The following is a 24224-nucleotide window of genomic DNA, read 5'->3' as shown; positions in this document are numbered from 1 at the left end:
CAACTTCAACACCTTCCCAACCACTGAGGTCAGACTAACTGGGAGAGAGGCCGAAGGAAGAAAACAATAGGCTAGTTAGTCTGACCTCAGTAGTTGGGAAGATGTTGGAGTCAATTATCAAAGATGAAGTTTCAGGGTACTTGGAGGCATATGATAAAATAAGTTGTTGTCAGCGTGGTCTCCTCAAGGGAAAATCTTGCCTGACAAATCTGTTGGAATTTTTTGAAGAAATAACAGGTCGGATAGATAAAGGAGAATCGGTTGATGCTGTGTACTTGGATTTTCAGAAAGCCTTTGACAATGTGCTGCACATGAGGCTGTTTAACAAGCTATGAGCCCACAGTATAACAGGAAAGATTCTAGCATGGATAAACCTGTGGTTGATTGGCAGAAGGCAAAGAGTGGGAATAAAGGGAGCCTTTTCTGGTTGGCTGGTAACTAGTGATGTTCCACAGGGATCTGTGTTGGGACTGCATCTTTTTATGTTCTATGTCAGTGAATTGTATGATGGAATTGATGACTTTGTTGCAAAGTTTGCAGATGATATGAAGATAGGTGGAGGGGCAGATAGTTTTGAGGAAGTAGAGAGGCTACAGAAGGACTTTGACAGATTATGAGAATGGGCAATGAAATGGCAGATGGAATACATTGTTGTGAAGTCTATGGTCATGCACTTTGTTAGAAGAAATGAAAACTAACTATTTTCTAAATGGAGAGAAAAGGTAAAAACTAAGGCACAAAGGGATTTGGGAGTCCTTGTGCAGGATTCCCTAAAGGTTAATTTTCAGATTAAGTCTGTGGTAGCATTCATTTCAAGAGGACTAAAGTATATAAGCAAGGATATAATGTTGAGACTTTATAAAGCACTGGTGAAGCTTCACTTGGAGTATTGTGAGCAGTTTTGGGCCTCTTCTCTTAGAAAGGATGTGTTGAAACTGGAGAAGGTTCAAAGGAAGTTCACGAAAATGATTCCAGGATTGAATAGTTTGTCATATGAAGAGCATTTGGCCTGTATTCACGAGAGTTCAAAAGAATGAGGGGTGATCTCATTGAAACCTATCAAATGGTGAAAGGCCTTGATAGAGTGGATGTGGAGAGGATGGTTCCTATGGTGTGAGAGTCTAAGACCAGAGGACACAGCCTCAGAATAGAGGAGCATCCTTTTAGGATGGAGTTGAGGAGGAATTTCATTAGCCTGAGAGTGGTGAATCTGTGGCATTCTTTACCACAGGCAGCTGTGGAGGCCAAGTCTTTATGTATATTTAAGGCAGAGGTTGATAGATTCTTGATTGGTGAGGGAATGCGGGATACCGAGAGAAGGCAGGAAATCAGGGCTGAAAGGCAAATTGGATCAGCCTTGATGAAATGATGGAGAAGACTAGATGGGCCAAATGGCCTAATTTAGCTCTTGTATCTTATGGTCTCTTCAAAACGTTTGCCTGTCCCTCCCTTGATGTAACTCATGAATGTCATGTGACATTTTCTTCCATCAACTATTCCAGTCACTGCAAGATGTTCGAGATTCTCTTTCCACAGTACATCCCAGAAAGTCCAGCTGCTGTTTCTTGACTGAAGTTAGGGCTACAGTTATTAAATTACTAAGAGCTTCATATCAAAATATTTTCACATGTCCATCCTTGATGCACCACCTGCTTTTTTTTTGTTGGTTCTTTTTTTCCTGTTTCTTGAAGATACACTCTCTCATTTCTTAGAAGACAGTCTGTTCAGAAAGCAGAATAATGGGCTGGTTACAAGATGCAGTCCATGGTATCATGCAAGGAGAGCAACTATCCACAACTGGCTTCGATTCTAAGAAGGGAACCCAAAATCCAAGGTTTTTGGTGACACCAAGATAGGCTGAGTACTAAATGGTGTGATTGGAAGCACTGGACCACACAGCTATGGTTAGATTGTGAAAGGACAGAAGTATGAAAAATGGATTTTAATACCTGTATTAAAAGTTTGAAAATATCTACTGAAGCATTTCAAGATTTAAAAATAATTAGAGATGGATTATTAAAATATCAGAAAATAATGAAAGGCAAATAAGACAACTGGTCTTTATCACTATCAAAAAACAATTTCACACCCTGCTTGCTTTACAAAGGATTATAGTAGCTCTTTCAAATGCCTTGATATTCTTGTTTAAATAAGATTTAAGAAAAAACATTTAATATAGGCAATGCATTAAATAAAGAAAATATATTTTAAAAGGTTTTTATTCATAGGAAATATTATTGGTTGACGCTATGCTACTAGTAAACCGAGTTCATTTCCAACAATGTCAGTAAGGAATTTGTACATTCTCGTAACCACGGGTGCCCCAGTTTTTCCCCACATTCCAAAATTATACAGGTTAATAAGTTAATTGGGCAGCACGGGCTCGTTGGCTGGAAGGGCCTGTTACTGTGTTGTATCTCTAAGTAAAAATTAAAAAATAAATTATTTTCAAGATAGAAGGGAATACCAGTGATTAGCAATAGATTGCTGATTTCCCTGTTGAAGAAAATAATAATCAGTTACAGTCTGAACAGTTTTCCTGTCTGGCAAGGGTAAATCTAACTTAGGTCATAAAGAACTTTGACTTTTTTCACTTTGGCAATAAATGTCACCTTTGTTTGTGGTCGCTTGATTTCTGAAAGGTACTTGAAACTGAATGGAAATTTAATTCCCATCTCAATGAAGTCAGTGCTTCATGCCGTAGCTCATTAAAGCTTCATAGATGTTTCAAGTGATTGGTCAGAGATCTTTTATTCATTCTGAATGAAATTGTTGCCTTGTCGAAATAAAATCATAATATTTAGAATGAAGCAGTTAATGGCCTGTTTGGATATTTAGGTTTGAAGTGAGCACAGCCAGCAAAGATTGAGGGAAAATAAAACCTCACTGCATCGGACAAAGAAGTCCTCAGGCATGAAGACAAAACACCTGTCGACCTGCCCCACCAAGTTTCCATTTTGAGCGACACTAATGTATGTTGATAGCACATTACTTCTATTTACAGTATGTGTGAAGATCACCCAACCACTCCTAAGAGAGGTGATTGAGAGAGCTTCACGCATATGTAGCAATATTCAAATTCTCAGTGAAATTGAATTTCAAAGAGACTATTGTTGAGTGGTCAAGAATTATTTGGCATGAGAAACAAAGAGCAATATTTCTGGATACAGCTTTATCACGGGAATAAATCAACAGATTGAATTCAGAGTATCTAAGTAATGGTCTATACGTCAGCTGAAGAGACAGCAGGAAGAAAAGAATCAGTCTGGTTTTGAAATTACATGAAAATTTACTTTCAAATATTCTGAGATACTAACCATGACTAATTTTACTGTCCATCTGTTAAAATGTTAACATAATGAAGGGTTTAACATGGACAGATGGTAAATATCCATGTTCCTGATTTTGTGTATTACCTATGTGAAGTTTGCACATTCTCTGAAGCTGAAGGGATTTGAGGAGAATGTGGGGAGAATAACAAATAGAATTATAGAATTAGTATAAAAATAAGTTGGTTGATGATCAGTATGGACTCAATGAGCTGAAGGACCCTTTTCTATACTGTATCTCTCTATGATTCTATGATATTGAAGGAATAATTCAACCAATGCATTGTAAGAGGCTGAATATTAGAAATATTGAGAATATAGAATAAATTGATCAATAACAAAAGGTCAGTTAATGAATTGGTGATGGTATCAAGAAAGGATAGTGTGTAAGAAAACTTTGTCTTGTGAAACCTGGACATTGACTAAAAATTAGCAAAATATGGGACAACAATTACACCACCATGACTGTCTGGGAATACAAAAATCATCACTGTATATTTAATGAAAACTAAATGAATGGATCATTTAGTACTTCCACCTCAACAACATGTATCTACTTTTATAACCTCACTGAACAAGAAATGTAAAAAAATAACTTGACAGACCATTGGGGAAAGCAACTTTGAGGCCTCCAATGCATGGAAATCTGTCATATCTACAGATTCAACAGTGCAGTAGATATGGCAATTGCGCTTGTGAATATGCATGTGTCAGCTAATTATTATTTCTTTGTGATAATATTTAACCCCATACTTGTTGAGACTTGGATATGGACACAACAACACTTCGTTGCCTGCTTGCATTCGACCCCGCCTGAGAAATTGGTCTGTCAAGTCAACTGACTCTGAAGACTAGTAGTATTTATTCTTAGTTGTTCTTTTCAGCCGCAGTGTAGGCTTCATTTTCCATTTGAGAGTTTTAGTTAATTGCCCTGTTTGGCCTAGCCTTTACCGTTTTCTTTTCCCTTTAACACTGTTTGGATTAAAGTCTGTGAACTATCGACCTGCTTCAGTGTCTCTCACTCTGCACTTGGGCCATGTCCGAACCAGGTGACAGAAATCAAATTGCTGTAAGGATTTATTTCCAAATACCCCAGTTCCAATTTCAGGTTATATAATCACGTCACAGTTCTCACAAAAAGAGCCAATAGTTTATTGATGTCAACCCTACCAAATCCTTTAATCATTTTGATAAGTTGTCACATTTCTAAATTCACAAGTAAGCAAACCTTGTTTATGCATCTTTATAATTTAATATTTTAAACCATTGTATCACTTTAAAGTTATAATTTTTAGCCCAAAGCTGTGTGCAGTATTCTAGACAGACAGGGATTGATATGGTATTTAATTTTTTAAAAATTCCATCTCTTTTGAATAGATTGACATTCCATTGTTTTTACTGAAATACTTTTGTATCTGTATATTAGCATTGAATGATAAATGTATCTGGACATATGAATGCTTTTGCTCTTCCACATCTTTAAGTAAAACTTTTGGCTGGTCATTTGAGTCCAAATGGTTAAAGATTCAAAAGACTTGAAGTAAATGTTGATTAAAATAGTCAATACAGAGTAAAGTCTCTTGTTGCTGCAATCATGTTGTGTTACCATTTTGAGCTTACAATTTAGTCAGTAAATATCCCCATTTTTTAACACTCCTGCTTGCAAAATGCACTGTTTAATGCTGTTTTGTGCCTTCCTTTAGCTGAAAATACTATTCTGAACACTCAATGGCAGATATCCAATGAGTTTGTTAAACACAGGAACATGGTGATTAAGTGGATATAATTTCAGGATAAACAGACATGACCCTTTGTCCCAATCAGCTGAAGCATAAAAAGTTAATGTGCTCTTGAGTTCAATTATCTGAGAGAGTTGAAATTTAACATCATATCCAATGTTGAGGTAAAAAATATTGAGGAATTATTTTCCATTTAGAACTGTCTGCTTCTTCTTTTTAGCAATTAATTAAAAGCAGGAACTTGAACAATGATATCTGAGAACATTTCTTGTGCAGCTATGTCAAGACCATATTGTGGCTTCTCAGTTAAAATGATTGAACCTCAATAAAATCAGTTAGGTGATGATGATGAGATACCACAAATAATGGATTAATAAACCCATCATCACATTAATATTTCCACTTCAATGATTCGAAATTGATTTCTGTTAGACCAACAGTTGAAATGTGGCAAAGTACGACACCACATCATGCAGGCGAGACTCCATCTTCATTTCCACATGGCTGGAAGTTTACACTCGGTTACTAGGCATCCTCAGGCAGCTCAGAGTTGAAGAGGCATTCAATGTTGACCCACTCTTTTGCTGATAACGGTCCTTGCTAATTCCTGGAAGAGAATAGGTCATGAATGAAAGAGACAGGTGAGGATAATTGGAAGGGACAGTGGAAGGCAGTAACTGAGAGAAGTGAAGGAAAGAAGATCCAGGTGCTGATCAGAAGATGGTGAGGGCAATTAGAAAGCAGGAAGTTGGGAAGATGTGATTGAGTTATTAAGCATATTCAAAGCTGAATTAGAATTTCAGTCAAAAGGAGAGTTGAGGGTTACAGGGATTAACAAGAAAATGAGGGTGAGTACACTGATCAGATGAGATAAGAACTGTTTGGAATCTAGAACAGGTTACAGGGACCTCCCTCTTTTAGTTGAGGGAGGGAGGGGCGGCAGGGAGAGAAGCTGATGAAATAGAGTGAGGGAAATTGAATGGAGATACTCATAAGGGGGTAGAGCACAGACTGGCATCCGTCTTTAACACTGAAGTGGGCCTCATGAGCGCCTTTGGTGGACAGTTAATTGGGCTGCAAACAGATCCATGAAAAAAATTTAACTGTGTTCAGTGCAACCATTCTACAAAAGAAGCCACAATAAGAAGTAAGCCCCAAACTGCAGGGCTCGGTACACACCTCAGCTGTTTGTTTAAACCTTTCCCACTATGTCAGCCCTGCGATTTATATAGTTTATGGAAAACTGAACATCGGCCATGGCATCAACGAGTGCAGGAAGCTTTGAAAATAAATCTGCAGAAGCTTGAACTTTGCCAGTGAATGTGACAGAGAGAGGGTGATTATTCATGCAGTTTATGCCACATTGCAATCTGTTTCTTGGGGTTGGCCAGCATTTCCTGCCAGTGACCTAACTCTAAGTCAGTGTAGTTCATACCGAGGTTACATTTTCCAAGGAGATGATTTTTCCCAGTACAGTTTTGATTCAATAATTCCAGTTCAAGACTGGCTTCGCAGAGCATTTCATAAGGACACTCAAACATTATCATCTCATTCCACACTGGGTTAATCTTGTGCTTAACATGTCTTGTATGTTTTCTCTTCAGCTTCAAGGATTGGTGCATGAGAGTGAGCTTGACTGACATATCTAAAAGAACCAAATCATAGATGATTAGAGCACAAGTGTGGTAACATATCCTCTAAATAGGCACTAATAGCCTTAATCTGGCACTCAAAATGATACATTTTTAATGTTATTCCTTAGAATACACACAAATCTTCTGTAATAATAAATACAAGGGATTCTGCAGATGCTGGAAATCCAGAGCAACACACACAAAATACTGGAGAAATTCAGCAGGTCAGGCAGCATTTATTGAAATGAATAAACAGTTGATGTTTTGGTACGTGACCCTTCTTCAGGACTGGAAAGGAAGCAGGAAGACACCAGAATAAAAGGTTGGGGGAGGGGAAGGTGATAGATGAAGTCAGGTGGGTAGGAAAGGTAAAGGGCTGGACAAGAAGGAATATGTTAGGAGAGGAGAGTGGACCGTGGGAGAAAGGGAAGAAGGAGGGGCACCAGCCCTGTTTTCGCCTGGCAGATTATTTTCTGAAAACTTTTGTTTAAAAAAAAGAAAATACCAATAATTTAGTCTGAATAAATGTATGGCTAATATTTATCTCTTGACCAACATTATTGGGTCACAATGTACAAGGCATATTCAGATAATATTAAAATAGGTGGTGTTGTAGATTGTTATCACAATATTACAAGGAAATCTTGATCAGCTGTGTAAGTGGGGCAAAGATTAGCAAACAGCATTCAATTGAGTTGTTGCATTTTTGGAAGTTAAACTGGGATAGGACATACAGTGTCGGGTAGGGTCCTGGAAAGTGTTGCAGAGCAGAGGAACCTACTTTGCTGAAAGCGTTTGATGAGTTAGCACATTGCCTGTAAGAGTTGGGATGTTAAGTTGCAGCTGTACGATACATTGGTGAAACCACAGTTGGAGTATCTTGTACAGTTTTGGTTGCCTGGTTATAGAAAGATATCACTAAGCTGGAATGTGTGCCAAGGTTTACAAATATGTTGCCAGTACCTGAGGACTTGAGGGAGAGAATGAGCAAACTTGGATTTTATTCCTTGAAGCACAGTAGATTGAGGGATGATTTCATGGAGGTGAATAAAATCATCAGGGGCATAGATAGTGTGATTGCATTTAGTCTTTTCCCAGGGAAAAGGAACTAAAAACTGGAGGGAATAGATTTAAGGTGAGTGGGGGAACGTTTTTAAAGAGTCCTGAAGAGCAATTTCTTCACATAGAGGATGGTGCGTTATGTGAAATGAGCTGCAGAGAAAGCATTTGAGGTGGATACAATAATGACATTTAAGGGATATGTGAATAAATAGATGGATAGAAAAAGTTTAGATAGATACTGGCCAAATGCAGGCTAATGGGACTGGCTATGATGGGCACCATTGTTTGCACTGACTAGATGTGCCCAAATGACCTGTTTCCACCCTATACTACTCTGTGATTATTAAATTGCTGCTTGTACTACCTGGCTACATGCAAGGTGACTAATACAGTGGATTCTGGTAAATTGAGATACATTGAGATCTCTACATTTTGGCCCAATTAGCTAGTTTCATGATAATTATTTTAAAAGTTCAAAGCAAACTTTATTATCAAAGTATATATATGTCACCATATACCACACTGAGATTCATTTTATTGCAAGCATACTCAAGCAAATCTGCAGAGCAATAATTATAGCAGGATCAATGAAAGATCAACCAGAGCACTGAAGACAAAAAATTCTGCAAATAATGGGAACATTGAGATAATGAGATAAAGAATCTTTAAAGCGAGATCATCAGTTGTAGGAAAAGTGTGTGTAGTTATCCCCTTTTATTCGAGAGCCTGATGGTTGAGGGGTAGTGACTGTTTTTCAACCTGATGGTGCGAGTCCTGAGGCTCTGTAGCTTATATCTGATGGCAGCAGCAAGAAGGGAGTATGACCTGGGTGGTGGGGATCCCTGATGATGGATGCTGCTTTCCTATGACCGTGTTTCATGTAGAGATGTTCTCAATAGTTTTTAGGTCTTTACCTGTGATGTACTGGGCCGAATCTACTACCTTTTGTAGAAGGTATATAAAAAAAACTACTCATCTACTGAGTAACAAATTAGGTATTTAAATTAAGTATGAAATCCAGAACAGATTAGAATACTATCAATAATATTACAGTACTATAAAACTGCATATTAGTTACTAATAGTTATCGACGGAGGAATTCATCTAGTGTTCACTGCCAGGTTCTTTAGATTGAATGTAAATGAGCAAAATCATTGCAGACACCTGGTGCAGATCATGGACTGCCTTCATACAATGTTTTAGTTGATTGCATCCTCTAAATCTTCATTTTCATTGTAACATTCAAGATGATTGTTGATACCTTCAAAAAATTTACCAATAGATAGTTCCTAACTTATTGAAGTAGTGACACACACAAAATGCTGGAGGAACTCAGCAGACCAGGCAGCATCTATGGAAAAGAATACAGTCAACATTTTGGGCCAAGACCTTTCAACAGGACTGGAGAAAAAATGAGGAGACTGAGTAAGAAGGTGGGGGCAGGACAGGAAGAAACACAACGTGATAGGTGAAAATCATCTGAAATGGCCAGAAATGGACTTCTCATCTTTTTTCTCCAGTCCTGCTGACAGATCTCGGCCCGAAACATTGACTGTACTCTTTTCCTTAGATGCTGCCAGGCCTTCTGAGTTCCTCCAGCATTTTGTGTGTGTTGCTCTGGATTCCCAGCGTCTGCAGACTTTCTCTTGTTTGTTATTGAAGTAGTGAAATCATTTCATTTTCATTTTCAACTGTTTCTGCCCTCTCCAGACCTGAATACTTGAACTTGCAGTGAGCAAAGTAGTTCTGAATAATCTTACTGCTGATTTCTTGCCAACTATTAATGACAAAAATCACTGCTTTTTGAACACAAACACGCACAACTGAGGCTATTTAAAACTGCTCTAAGCACAGTGTAGCGTCTAACGACCACACAAGTACATGCAACTGACACTAGTTAAAAACTGTTCAGGAGCAGTCTCCTGTCCCAATTAAGCGGCATTGTGTCCCAAATAAACAAAGGGCTTCCCAGCAATTTTCTCAATTAGATTTTGTTCTTTATCCCAAATAAGTGGCTACCCTGATTAACCGATGGCTCAGTGAACCAGAATCCACTGTATTTCTCTTACATTAGCAGTGTTAGTTGAAAACAACAAACAAATCTTGAGTGCCCAACCAAATTATTATTTAAAGCTAACTGAATATTGTACTCAAGATAAATCATAGAGAATAAAATGTCACAGAAGCAAACCTCTAAATTGGCCAAGGTCCACAAGTGGTGCGGAGCTGATGGAATCTTAATCTAGATGGATTAAATCTGACAGTGAACCTGTCTCTACAGGCAGAAAATGGAAAAATGCTCTCAGAGCTATGGCTGACGACATACATCACTCACAGGATGTACTTAATTGTAGAAAACGCCTTAGTCTATTTAAGTACGGTGGAAATAGGAGTAGTATTAGGTCATTTGGAACATGAAGTCTGCTCCACCATTCCATCATGGCTGATTTATTATCTCCCTCAACCCCAGTCTCTTGCCTTCTCCCCATAAATCTTGATGCCCTTACTAATCAAGAAGCATCACCTTTCCAAGAACTATCCTTTAACTCTTTATCCTCAGCTTTCCAAAAAGATATTCTTTTACTATTAATATCCATCATGAACAAATCAAAATAGCATTGCATATGATACCCAGGGCATCTGACAATGGAGAAATGCCTCAATTTACAGTGAGGATTGGCCTGGATTATATTCTTAAATACTGAGCATAGTTAAAACCAAAAGACCATAAGATAGGAGCATAATTAGGCCATTCAGCCCATCAAGTCTTTTTGCAATTCCATGATGGGTGATTTATTATCTCTTTCAATCCCTTTCTGCTGCCTTCTCCCCATACTCTTTGATGCCCTTATATTCAAGAACTCATCAACTCATCAATATACCAATGACTTGATCTCCACAGCCATCTGTGGCAATGAATTCTACAGATTCACCTACCTCCTCTAAAAGTAATTCCTCCTCATCTTTGTTCTAAAAGGTCATCCTTGTATTCTAAGGCTGTGCCCGCAGGTCCTAGACTCCCTCACTATGTGAAACATCCTCTCCATGTCCATTCTAGGCCTTTCAATATTCAATAGGTTTAAATGAGATCCCCCCCTCCTTCATTCTTCTAACTCCAGTGAGTACAGGACGAGAGCCATCAAATGCTCCTCATACATTAACCTTTTCATTCCCAGGATCATTCTTGTGAAACTCCTCTGGAACCTCTACAATGCCAACTCAGCATTTTTTAGATACTGTTAATACCTAATACTGTTCACAACACTCTGGCCAATGTATTACATCCTTGCTTTCGTATTCTAGTTCTTTCGAGATGAATGCTAACATTACATTTGCCTTCTGACTCAGCCTGCAAGTCAACCTTTGGGGAATGCTGTATAAGAATCCTAAATTGCTTTGCACCTCTGATTTCTGCATTTGCTACCCATTTACAATTGTTATTCTTTCTATACACTTCCCTACACTGTATTCTATCTGTTACTTTTTTGGCCATTCTCCTAATCTGTCTAAGTTCTTTTGCAGACACCCTGCTTCTTCAACACTACCTGCCCTTCTACTTGTCTTTGTATCTTCTACAAGCTTGGCCACAAAGCAATCAATTCCATCACTCAAATCATTAACGTATAACATGAAAAGAATGTCAAACCCTGTGGATCACTACTAATCACTGCCAGCCAACCAGTAAAGGCCTTTATTCCCACTCTTTACATTCTGCCAGTCAGCCAATCTTCTATCCATGCAAATATCTTTACAGTAACACCACGGACTCTTACCTTGTTTAACAGCTTCATGTGTGACACTTTGTCAAAGGCCTTCTGAAAACCCAAGTAAACAAGATCCACTGAATCTCCTTTGTCTACCTTACCTGTTATTTCCTCAAAGAATTCCAACAGATTTGTTGGGCAAGATTTTCCCTTCAGGGAACAATGCTGACTTTGGCCAATCATATCAAGTGCCTCCAAGTAGTCCAAAACTTCAACCTTAATAATGGACTCAAACATCTTCCCAACCACTGAAGTCAGGCTAACTGGCCTTTAATTTCCTGTCCTTTACCTCCCTCCCTTCTTAAAGAGTGGAGTGACATTAGCAATTTTCCAGGCCTCTGGAACCATTCCAGAATCTAGTGATTCTCTGAAAGATCATTACAATCCCTCCACAATCTTTCCAGCTACCTTTCAAAACCTGGGGTGTAGTCCATCTGATTAAGGTGACTTATCTACTTTCAGACCTTTCAGTTTCTCAAGCACCCTTTCCTTAGTAATAGCAGCTACAGTCACTTCTGCTTCCTGACACTCCCAAATTTCTGGCAGACTTCTGGTGTCTTCCACAGTGAAGACTGATGGAAAATACTGACTTTGTCCATAATTCCCTTGACTATAACAACTCTTCAGCATCATTTTCCAGGAGTTCGCTATCCACTCTCACCTCTCTACCTCTTTATATATATGAAAAAGACTTTTGATATCCTTTTATATTATTGGCTAGCTTACTTCCATATTTCATTTTTTTCTCTCCTTAATGTTTTATAATTCCTTCTGTTGGTTTTTAAAGCCTCCCAATCTGCTAGCTTCCCAATAATTTGTGCTATATTATATTCCCTCTCTTTTGCTTGTATGCTCTCTTTGACTTTCTTGTCAGCTAAGGTTGTGTCATCCTCCCTCTAGAATACTTATTTTTTAGGATGAATCGATCATGATCCTTCCGACCACCTCCCAGAATCTCCAGTCATTGCTCTTCTGCCATCATCCCTGCTAGTACCCTTCCAATCACTTTGGCCATCTCCTCTTTGATACCCCTGTGGTTCCTTTTACTTCACCGTAATGCTGATACATCTGAATTTAGTTTCTTCCTCTCAAACTGCAGGGTGAATTCTATCATATTATGATCACTGACTCCTCAGGGTTCCATTGCCTTAAGCTCCCTAATCAAATCTGGTTCATTACACAACACCAAATCCAGAACTGCCTTTTTTTTTTGAGTGTGCTCAGCCACAAACTGCTCAAATAAGCCATTTTGTAGGCATTCTGCAAATTCCTTATCTAGAAATCCAGCACCAACCTGATTTTCCCCAAACTCTCTGAATATTGAAAGCCCCCATGGCCATCATAATATTGCCCTTTTACACGGCTTTTCTACTTTCTGTAGCTAAACCTTAAAGCTATGTGTAACTGTACTTCTGATCAAATCTAGTTTCATTTTAATTTTTCAAAACAATGGGACTTTAATTGCTATGCAGACTGCCCTGAATATATACTGCTCCTGGGTGGAAATAATTGAGTTTTAATGTGCCAGTTTATCTAGTTTATTTGTAGAGATTAGGGCTTATTTTTAAACAAGGCCCTGTTGGTTAATTGGAAAAACATTACTGACAGATAAGAGATAGTTAAATCACAGTTTTAATAAAACAGCTGCACCACTCAGTCATTACTTTCTGTAAAAGTTTTCAAAGTAGGATGAATCCCCAGCTCAGTTACATTAAAAGTTAGAGCTGCTGCTTATGCTCCTGGTCCCAAGGAGCTGCTCATTGCTCTGATCTGGCAGAAGCTAGCAGAGTAGCTTCTGTGAATTCTTAGTTGTGGAAATAATAAACTAGAGTTTTGGGAGGTAAAGTAATTTCTGCTCACTATTACACCATATTTGGGGTCATCATTTGTGATCAAATGGTGAAGCAACTGAGTTTATAAAACACCTGCAAACTTTACTGAAAACTTAGTTGCAAATTGTCAGGTTTGCAAGTGGGGAATGGGAGAACTTGGCCTGTTTATCATTCAGTCATAAACATGAGAAAGTCTGCTGATGCTGGAAATCCAAAGCAACACACACAAAATGCTGAGGGAACTCAGCAGCCCAGGCAGCATCTATGGAAATGAAAAAAACAGTCGGTGTTTCGGGTCAAAACCCTTCTTCAGAACTGAAGAGTAAGAGGGAAGATGGTGAAAAGGGTGTTTTTTTGCCCTTCTTTTTCAGCCCTGAAGAAGTCTTCACCCGAAATGTTGACTGTTTTTTCTATTTCCATAGATACTGCCAGACCTACTGAGTTCCCCCTGCTCTTCACCTTAATCACCTTAACCTTAATCACCTCTTGTGAACACAAGAGCAAGAGTAATTGATTTAAAGATAAAATAAAGAATATGCACATTGAGACAGAGACGGTTCCTTTACCTATCAGATCTTTCAGCTTGTTGGCATTTAAGTGCTGTGCCTTCATAATGATGACAATCAGACGGTTAGCAGCTGGAAGGAAGTTGATGGAAAGCAAGATCTCACCATGCGATGAATTCTGAAAGACATGAACATACTGGGGTGAGTTTTTTACTTAGAGAGTTGTGGATGCCTGGAATACACTGCCTGGTATGGTGGCAGAGGGGAGGTGCAGGGTGAGAGGGTGAGCCTGGTATGGTGGCAGAGGGGAGGTGCAGGGTGAGAGGGTGAGCCTGGTATAGTGGCAGAGGGGAGGTGCAGGGTGAGAGGGTGAGCCTGGTATGGTGGTAAAGGGGAGGTGCAGGGTGAGAGGGTGAGCCTGGTATGGTGGTAAAGGGGAGGTGCAGGGTGAGAGGGTGAGCCTGGTATGGTGGTAGAGGGGAGGTGCAGGGTGAGAGGGTGAGCCTGGTATGGTGGTAAAGGGGAGGTGCAGGGTGAGAGGGTGAGCCTGGTATGGTGGTAGAGGGGAGGTGCAGGGTGAGAGGGTGAGCCTGGTATGGTGGTAGAGGGGAGGTGCAGGGTGAGAGGGTGAGCCTGGTATGGTGGTAAAGGGGAGGTGCAGGGTGAGAGGGTGAGCCTGGTATGGTGGCAGAGGGGAGGTGCAGGGTGAGAGGGTGAGCCTGGTATGGTGGCAGAGGGGAGGTGCAGGGTGAGAGGGTGAGCCTGGTATGGTGGCAGAGGGGAGGTGCAGGGTGAGAGGGTGAGCCTGGTATGGTGGTAAAGGGGAGGTGAAGGGTGAGAGGGTGAGCCTGGTATGGTGGTAAAGGGGAGGTGCAGGGTGAGAGGGTGAGCCTGGTATGGTGGTAAAGGGGAGGTGCAGGGTGAGAGGGTGAGCCTGGTATGGTGGTAAAGGGGAGGTGCAGGGTGAGAGGGTGAGCCTGGTATGGTGGTAAAGGGGAGGTGCAGGGTGAGAGGGTGAGCCTGGTATGGTGGCAGAGGGGAGGTGCAGGGTGAGAGGGTGAGCCTGGTATGGTGGTAAAGGGGAGGTGCAGGGTGAGAGGGTGAGCCTGGTATGGTGGCAGAGGGGAGCTGCAGGGTGAGAGGGTGAGCCTGGTATGGTGGCAGAGGGGAGGTGCAGGGTGAGAGGGTGAGCCTGGTATGGTGTCAGAGGGGAGGTGCAGGGTGAGAGGGTGAGTCTGGTATGGTGGCAGAGGGGAGGTGCAGGGTGAGAGGGTGAGCCTGGTATGGTGGCAGAGGGGAGGTGCAGGGTGAGAGGGTGAGCCTGGTATGGTGGTAAAGGGGAGGTGCAGGGTGAGAGGGTGAGCCTGGTATGGTGGTAAAGGGGAGGTGCAGGGTGAGAGGGTGAGCCTGGTATGGTGTCAGAGGGGAGGTGCAGGGTGAGAGGGTGAGCCTGGTATGGTGGTAAAGGGGAGGTGCAGGGTGAGAGGGTGAGCCTGGTATGGTGGTAGAGGGGAGCTGCAGGGTGAGAGGGTGAGCCTGGTATGGTGGCAGAGGGGAGGTGCAGGGTGAGAGGGTGAGCCTGGTATGGTGGTAAAGGGGAGGTGCAGGGTGAGAGGGTGAGCCTGGTATGGTGTCAGAGGGGAGGTGCAGGGTGAGAGGGTGAGCCTGGTATGGTGGTAGAGGGGAGGTGCAGGGTGAGAGGGTGAGCCTGGTATGGTGGTAAAGGGGAGGTGCAGGGTGAGAGGGTGAGCCTGGTATGGTGGCAGAGGGGAGGTGCAGGGTGAGAGGGTGAGCCTGGTATGGTGGTAGAGGGGAGGTGCAGGGTGAGAGGGTGAGCCTGGTATGGTGGTAAAGGGGAGGTGCAGGGTGAGAGGGTGAGCCTGGTATGGTGGTAAAGGGGAGGTGCAGGGTGAGAGGGTGAGCCTGGTATGGTGGTAAAGGGGAGGTGCAGGGTGAGAGGGTGAGCCTGGTATGGTGGCAGAGGGGAGGTGCAGGGTGAGAGGGTGAGCCTGGTATGGTGGCAGAGGGGAGGTGCAGGGTGAGAGGGTGAGCCTGGTATGGTGGCAGAGGGGAGGTGCAGGGTGAGAGGGTGAGCCTGGTATGGTGGTAAAGGGGAGGTGCAGGGTGAGAGGGTGAGCCTGGTATGGTGGTAGAGGGGAGGTGCAGGATGAGAGGGTGAGCCTGGTATGGTGGCAGAGGGGAGGTGCAGGGTGAGAGGGTGAGCCTGGTATGGTGGTAGAGGGGAGCTGCAAGGTGAGAGGGTGAGCCTGGTATGGTGGTAAAGGGGAGGTGCAGGGTGAGAGGGTGAGCCTGGTATGGTGGCAGAGGGGAGGTGCAGGGTGAGAGGGTGAGCCTGGTATGGTGGTAGAGGGGAGGTGCAGGGTGAGAGGGTGAGCCTGGTATGGTGGTAAAGGGGAGGTGCAGGGTGAGAGGGTGAGCCTGGTATGGTGGTAAAGGGGAGGTGCAGGGTGAGAGGGTGAGCCTGGTATGGTGGTAGAGGGGAGGTGCAGGGTGAGAGGGTGAGCCTGGTATGGTGGCAGAGGGGAGGTGCAGGGTGAGAGGGTGAGCCTGGTATGGTGGCAGAGGGGAGGTGCAGGGTGAGAGGGTGAGCCTGGTATGGTGGTAAAGGGGAGGTGCAGGGTGAGAGGGTGAGCCTGGTATGGTGGTAGAGGGGAGCTGCAAGGTGAGAGGGTGAGCCTGGTATGGTGGTAAAGGGGAGGTGCAGGGTGAGAGGGTGAGCCTGGTATGGTGGTAAAGGGGAGGTGCAGGGTGAGAGGGTGAGCCTGGTATGGTGGCAGAGGGGAGGTGCAGGGTGAGAGGGTGAGCCTGGTATGGTGGCAGAGGGGAGGTGCAGGGTGAGAGGGTGAGCCTGGTATGGTGTCAGAGGGGAGGTGCAGGGTGAGAGGGTGAGCCTGGTATGGTGGTAGAGGGGAGGTGCAGGGTGAGAGGGTGAGCCTGGTATGGTGGCAGAGGGGAGGTGCAGGGTGAGAGGGTGAGCCTGGTATGGTGGTAAAGGGGAGGTGCAGGGTGAGAGGGTGAGCCTGGTATGGTGGTAGAGGGGAGGTGCAGGGTGAGAGGGTGAGCCTGGTATGGTGGTAAAGAGGAGATGCAGGGTGAGAGGGTGAGCCTGGTATGGTGGTAGAGGGGAGCTGCAAGGTGAGAGGGTGAGCCTGGTATGGTGGTAAAGGGGAGGTGCAGGGTGAGAGGGTGAGCCTGGTATGGTGGTAGAGGGGAGGTGCAGGGTGAGAGGGTGAGCCTGGTATGGTGGCAGAGGGGAGGTGCAGGGTGAGAGGGTGAGCCTGGTATGGTGGTAAAGGGGAGGTGCAGGGTGAGAGGGTGAGCCTGGTATGGTGTCAGAGGGGAGGTGCAGGGTGAGAGGGTGAGCCTGGTATGGTGGTAAAGGGGAGGTGCAGGGTGAGAGGGTGAGCCTGATATGGTGGCAGAGGGGAGGTGCAGGGTGAGAGGGTGAGCCTGGTATGGTGGTAAAGGGGAGGTGCAGGGTGAGAGGGTGAGCCTGGTATGGTGGCAGAGGGGAGGTGCAGGGTGAGAGGGTGAGCCTGGTATGGTGTCAGAGGGGAGGTGCAGGGTGAGAGGGTGAGCCTGGTATGGTGGTAAAGGGGAGGTGCAGGGTGAGAGGGTGAGCCTGGTATGGTGGTAAAGGGGAGGTGCAGGGTGAGAGGGTGAGCCTGGTATGGTGGCAGAGGGGAGGTGCAGGGTGAGAGGGTGAGCCTGGTATGGTGGTAGAGGGGAGGTGCAGGGTGAGAGGGTGAGCCTGGTATGGTGGTAAAGGGGAGGTGCAGGGTGAGAGGGTGAGCCTGGTATGGTGGCAGAGGGGAGGTGCAGGGTGAGAGGGTGAGCCTGGTATGGTGGTAGAGGGGAGGTGCAGGGTGAGAGGGTGAGCCTGGTATGGTGGTAGAGGGGAGGTGCAGGGTGAGAGGGTGAGCCTGGTATGGTGGTAAAGGGGAGGTGCAGGGTGAGAGGGTGAGCCTGGTATGGTGGTAAAGGGGAGGTGCAGGGTGAGAGGGTGAGCCTGGTATGGTGGTAAAGGGGAGGTGCAGGGTGAGAGGGTGAGCCTGGTATGGTGGCAGAGGGGAGGTGCAGGGTGAGAGGGTGAGCCTGGTATGGTGGTAGAGGGGAGGTGCAGGGTGAGAGGGTGAGCCTGGTATGGTGGTAGAGGCAAATACATTGGAGGCTTTTAAAAGCCGGTTGGATAGGCACATGGATGTAAGAAGATGCAGGATATGGACATGGTGTAGGTAGGACGGATAGCGTTTGGATGCTTTTGATTTGCTTTTTAGCTCCTTCGGCACAACACCGTGGGCCACATGGCCTGTTCATGTACCATACTGTTCTGTGAACAAACCTAACTAGATTTCCATCAGTCCTATTTGCGACAAAGGGAATAACATGTTACAAATCCATTGCTCCGTATTTATCTTGTCTATTACTGTTATGAAGACATCAAAAGGATATGTTAGAATCTAAACAAGTGCCATCACAGTAGACTTCTTCTCTTTAGATGAATAATTAAAACTGCACATTTCAACAGCCAGGCAGTGAATTCCCAACCCAGGGAAATACTGTGCCCAGGACAGTGACGGGAACAGAAGGGGGTTGGGGCTGTGGTCTCTGGTGAGAAAGGAGTTGTTGGAGATTGGTCACCTCAGCCTAGAGACACCAGTGTTGGAAGACAGTCCAAGACTACAAACACCAGTGTTGGAGGGCAGTCACCTCAGCCTAAAGACATCAATGCACACACAACACTCCTGCTAAATGTCCTCGATGGATGGTAGGGAGGCCCCTATGATCCTCTCAGCTATTCTAACAGTCCTTTGTAGGGACTACTGGTCTGATGCTCATCTGCTTCCATACCAGATACCAGATGGAGATGAAACTTGACAGGACACTGTCAATTGTGCTTATTTCAATCTCCTTAGGAAATGGAGGCACTGCCATTTCTCCTTGGTCAGGGAGAGGGAAATATATCACCGTTTTCATTGTCGCAAACAGGAGGAAATCTGCAAATGCTGGAAGTTCAAGCAACACACACAAAATGCTGGTGGAACTGTGGTGAACTACATGTACCTGTCTGGACATGCCCCCCCTGCTGACTGCTCCTGTGGCTCCTCCCACAGACCCCTGTATAAAGGCGATTGGAGGCACTGCTCCCCCCTCAGTCTCCAGGATGTTGTGTGGTGGTCTCTTGCTGCTGACGGTGCTTTCTTCCAGCTAATAAAAGCCTATCTCACCTCACGTCTCTGAGAGTTATTGATGGTGCATCAGGAATGCAGCAGGCCAGGCAGCATCTAAAGGAAGAAGTACAGTCGACGTTTCGTGCCAGGTTCCTGACGAAGGGTCTCAGCCCAAAATGTTGACTGTACTTCTTCCTATAGATGCTGCCTGGCCTGCTGTGTTCCACCAGCATTGTGTGACCATTTTCATTGTTACTGGTTCTAAACACTGGAACTCTTGGTGCAAAGCATCCACACTGTAAATTAATTCTTTTCGAAGTACAGTTGATATACTGTACATTTTCCATTAGCAACAAGCAACACGTTTCTAACTCTCATTTTGAAACATTGGTCAATTCCAAAGCATACACTTTCCTTTTAAAAAAAAGTTCTAATAATCAAACCAAGATATTTTCACATCCTACAGGCAGTTGCTCCATTAATGACTCAGATGCTGCACTGCTTTGCAGAGATGCTTATCATCCCAAAGGTTCCAGCACTTAGCAACATCAGTGAGCAGGTTGTACTGGGGAGGAGGAAGAAAGATACCTTTAGAGGGGCTGTCAGTCTGATCCAGCACTCAGTCCTTTCTTCTACTGCCACATCACACAGCTTGAGCTGAGCTTCCCCCACACAGTCCTGCCTGGAATACTTATCACAGCTGTAGACAGCCACAGTTAAAGTTCCCTCCCGCATGTGTTCCTCTAAAACTGGGAATGTCAGAGTCTCTTGCCAAACCGGGTGCAGGGTCTTTGCCTGGATAGAGGTCTCGGCCTCAGCCTTCCCAAGTGTCGTGATTAAGGCAGCTACCACGTAACTGTCACTGCGGTTCATGTTTTCCACCATGCCTGTGTTTTGGGCTGGAACACAATAAAAACAAGATTCAAACAAGGCTGAATGCAGGGCCTTGGCAGTAATATTATTCAATGTCTAACAACTGATGGTTTAATAAATAAGGACCCAAGAAATAGTTAATGGAGGGTTTTCAACCCTGAAAATATCTTTGGAGGATATCAGCTAATGTAGTCACTACCACAACAGAGCTCTCACAAATTTAGAATTTTAAAAAAAATCTAATTTTTAAAAAATTAAAAATGACACTAGGCAGTTTAGCAACTCTAAGTAGGAAAGTCCAAAATTCAAAAGGTTTTCTCCACTGCCAGAAGATATTAGAATACCAGTGTTGTCATTGAGATACCCAACATGAATTTCAACTCTTTTGCATCCGGTCCCAAAGAGGACTCGATTGCAATCACTGTACTGTGGTAGAGTATATTAAATAGGAGACTTGGAACTTTAGGATGACAATTTATGATATCTTAACAGAAACCTTCCAGATTGTGAAGGATTATAGAGATTATAGAGATTAAAAGTGATGCTCTGCTGGTGTGTGGCACTGTAATTCTAAGGCTCAACGTCAAAATAATTAAAAAATATGTTTAACAGGAAGGTTACAACAGATTTCTTCACACAGAGTGGTTAGGAAATACATTCTCTGCTACATAAATGTTTTTACAAGGCATTGCAAATGGGGAATAGGATCAAGATTAGGTGACTCATTGATGCACCATTAATAACTCTCGGAGACTGGAAGTGAACGATAGGCTTTTATTAACAGCAAAAGGGAGCACGAATCTCGAAGACTGAGGGAGGAGCAGTGCCCCAATTGCCTTTATACAGGGGTCTGTGGGAGGAGCCACAGGAACAGTCAGCAGAGAGGCTTGTCCAGACAGGTATACATAGTTTACCACACTCATGTTAAAAAGCACCACAGGCTAGGCTTGGACCAAATGGCTTTTTGGCTGGTGCTGTTCATGGTAACTTGATGCACACAATTGATAACTGTGCTTGCCATCGAATTAGTGGTTCAATTTCAAGAGTATATTACGGTCTGAACAGCACTTTGGAAATCTGAAGGATGTAAGAGATCACCTGTCCCTATTTCTTGCTTTCCTTTCTGCAGAACGCTGTGAGAAATCGAAAGGAAAAGTCGTCGCTGGGCTACTCTTAACCACCACAAAGTATTGTGGGTGGAGGTATTTGGTTCAATGGTTCTTCACTACATTGGGAATATCAGAGGTTGGAAGCTAAAGAAACCAGAAACTGTAGTATTGGGAAATGAGGTTGGGGGAAAGAATGGGAGATTGTGATTTTTGCATGTAGCTGAATTTGAGGTGGAATAGGAAATGTTGCCTAAGTACTTATAATATTTCTATTCCCTAATGAGAAATCACAAACACCACATTCACTGCATTTTGAGGCTTCATCACATCTACTCTGAAATATTAGCCAAAAATATATTTTTCATAGGAAATTATCTTGGATTAGCTCTTCACCATTAAACTCTGTGTGGAAGGAATAATTGAAATTTACCATGGACAAACCTGATGCCATTATCTTTCTCAGGGTGGTATGTACTTTGATAATAAATTTACTTGGAACTTTGAATGGCCAGGACCTTTTCTCAGCCACAGTGAAAGGAAGGGGATCAGATACTACTCTGTTGTGCATTGATACTGACTAGGAGAGCAAAATCTAAAGAAGGGGAAAGAATTAGAGAAATTAGGGAAGTATCTATTATATTATAATTTATGGGTGTAGGGGACTAAATAGATTCCAATGTATGATCATGATTATCTAAAGATGTGTTACAACTTTTCTGACAGGTTGGGTGATGAGCCTCCTGAGCCTAAGGGTTAGGTCATGTTAGTGCATGTTATTGCATCATTGTAAGAACCTTAACATGAGTAGTGATAGAATAAAGCATGGCTCTTACAAATAAAGGCTAATTTTCAAGGCATTTATACCCTGGGAATGATTGCCTATGCAATAAATTAAATTGAAATCAAATCATTATTACTTATATCTTTAATGCCAATCTCCTCCTTTGCACTGAACCTTCATTAACACAACCAACCTCCTTTGCACTGCACTCTTAAAGATACTGAACCAACTTTACCTTCAATAATGGTGAGATAAAGTTCTGACTTATAGCGGTTGTACTGAATTCCATAATGCAGTTTCACATCTTCATTCGAATCCTCAGACATTTCACACTGCATGTCATCTGACAGAGATACAGCATCACCAGGAGCTGATGTTAAACAGAAGGAAGGAATAGTCATTAGCTCTGACTTTAGCAAACCATGAGCTGAAGGTCTAAATCACAGATCTTCCCACTAGCAGCAGCTTTTCCACATGAAATTACCTCCAAATATTGCTTTATCTTGTGAGTTCCTACAAATGGAATTGTAATCTTATAAGAACTGATCAGGCTTCAATATCACGTGAAGTGCTTTATGTTGCCTAACCTGCTTAAGATTTCCAATATCTCTTTTCTTTTCAGATTTCTTACATTTGCAGTATTTTTTCTATTATGTAAAATACATTGTTCTATCCTTCTGACCTGACCTAAATTGACCTAAAGATTCACAGTTATATCTGAAGAATCTTAAAATATTAGATGGTTTCATTTGAGTAGACAACACAATTTTTGAAAAAAAAAATTGCCCTAATTATCAGAAGATTCAAGATTCACAAAGGTAGAAAAATACCCCTTAAGAAACTATTTAAACTGATTGGTCTGATTGCTTCTCTAGCCATGTAATTGGAAGGTTTACTGAAGCCAAAAGTATACTGGTTAATGTTTTAATCTCATACCCTGAACACCAAAGGCTCTTTCACTAATAGGTCTAATTTAACCTCTTTTCCCTACACACTCTCTTCACCTGTCATTGTTATAACTGATACACAGTGAAGCAATATCAAACCTTTCTTGCACTTCTGCCCATACTCATAAACCACCCTCCTAGAAAACTGATTATCTTATCTACTCTAACTTCCCATTGATTAGTTTCACAAATTCAAGTGCTCATCCTTTGCAAATTCCACAACTCCATTATAATTCTTTAACCTGTCTACATTCCAAAGAGTTAGTTCCCTCCGCACATCCTTTACTTTGCAATCTCTCCCAAACACACATCCCTTAACAAGATGCCTTCCTATTCAAGTGAAGGAGATGAAAGCCTGCTCTTTTACCTCATCCTCATCTTTATAGAGACTCATAACTACTCTTTCCAGGTGCAACAACAATTTCCTTGTACATCTTTGGATTTAGTAAACTATTTACAACTCATCACTTGGTGTCCTCGAAATTAAGGAGGCCATGCGTAGATGAAGGTCTGCTTTATGAAACATCTCTATTATGTTTACAAATGTTACCCTGAGCTATCAGTTGTTTTTCTTGTTAGTCCTACATGTTGTGATTTCTCCGGCACTCTGCTGCGCAGAAGCTCAATGTATGTTGGAGGAATAACCTTTCATCCCTCAACTAACCACATTAACAACATTGTAGATTTAATACAGTTTTGCATTTTAGATAGTTATTCAGTAGTTCACACAACTCAAGACCCAAATGTTGCTTAACCTCCCCTGTTTCTTGCATTATCATCTCTCTCTACTGAACTCCATCTTATCATAGCTCTTTTACAGGCACTAGAAATCCGAAGCAACACACAAAATGCTAGAGGAACTCAGTAGGTATGGCAGCATCTATGGAGAGGATTAAGCAGTCGACGTTTCAGGCTGAAACCCTTTCATCAGGGCTGGAAAGGAGAAGAAGCCAGAAGGTGACAGGTGGAAAAGTTAAAGGGCTGAAGAAGGAGGAATCTGATAGGAGAGGAGATTGGACCATGGGAGAAAGGGAAGGAGAAGGGGTACCAGAGGGAGGTGATGAGCAGGTGAGGAGAAGGGAAGTGATAAGATGGGAGCCAGAAAGGGGAAATGGAGAAGAATGAAGGTGGAAGAGAGAGTAATTACTGAAATGCAGCTTTTCTGGACTTACCAAGCAAGCCAGAACACGGGCACCATGCCACATTGAACAATCTTAATTTTCAAAAAGGGAGTTGGTGGAATAATGACTCACATAATACATAATATTTAAAAGCTGCACATGTAATTGCTCCAGTTTCTAAAAAATGTTTCATCCACTTATTCCATACCCCAGAACTTATTGGAACTTCGTGTCATAGCTGTATACACCTTTAACCATGGATAGGGTGGCTCTATGTTTGCTACAGTGCAGCAAACAGATTGTTTTTGTAGTCCTCACCATAACCATCAAGGGCC

General features: G+C 42.9%; 1 protein-coding gene across 2 annotated transcripts in view; it reads right to left on the bottom strand.

The window, feature by feature from the left end:
- Window positions 1-2248: 2248 nt before the first annotated feature.
- The window catches only part of syt13 (synaptotagmin XIII), a 42040-nt gene continuing 20064 nt past the window's right edge, over window positions 2249-24224 (bottom strand). For both annotated transcript variants that reach the window (XM_059975444.1, XM_059975445.1), the window contains exons 3-6: window positions 22057-22191; window positions 19647-19957; window positions 13927-14044; window positions 2249-6713 (exon numbers count right to left, since the gene is read on the bottom strand). In XM_059975444.1, coding sequence (XP_059831427.1) covers window positions 6409-6713; window positions 13927-14044; window positions 19647-19957; window positions 22057-22191 — 869 coding nt within the window. In that variant the 3' untranslated portion in view covers window positions 2249-6408. The remainder of the gene's footprint in view (window positions 6714-13926; window positions 14045-19646; window positions 19958-22056; window positions 22192-24224) is intronic.

This window comes from Hypanus sabinus, chromosome 7, assembly GCF_030144855.1.
Source record: "Hypanus sabinus isolate sHypSab1 chromosome 7, sHypSab1.hap1, whole genome shotgun sequence".
Taxonomy (NCBI): Eukaryota; Metazoa; Chordata; class Chondrichthyes; order Myliobatiformes; family Dasyatidae; genus Hypanus; species Hypanus sabinus.
Note: the sequence above shows the minus strand (reverse complement) of the source record. Positions and strands in the feature narration are given on the sequence as shown.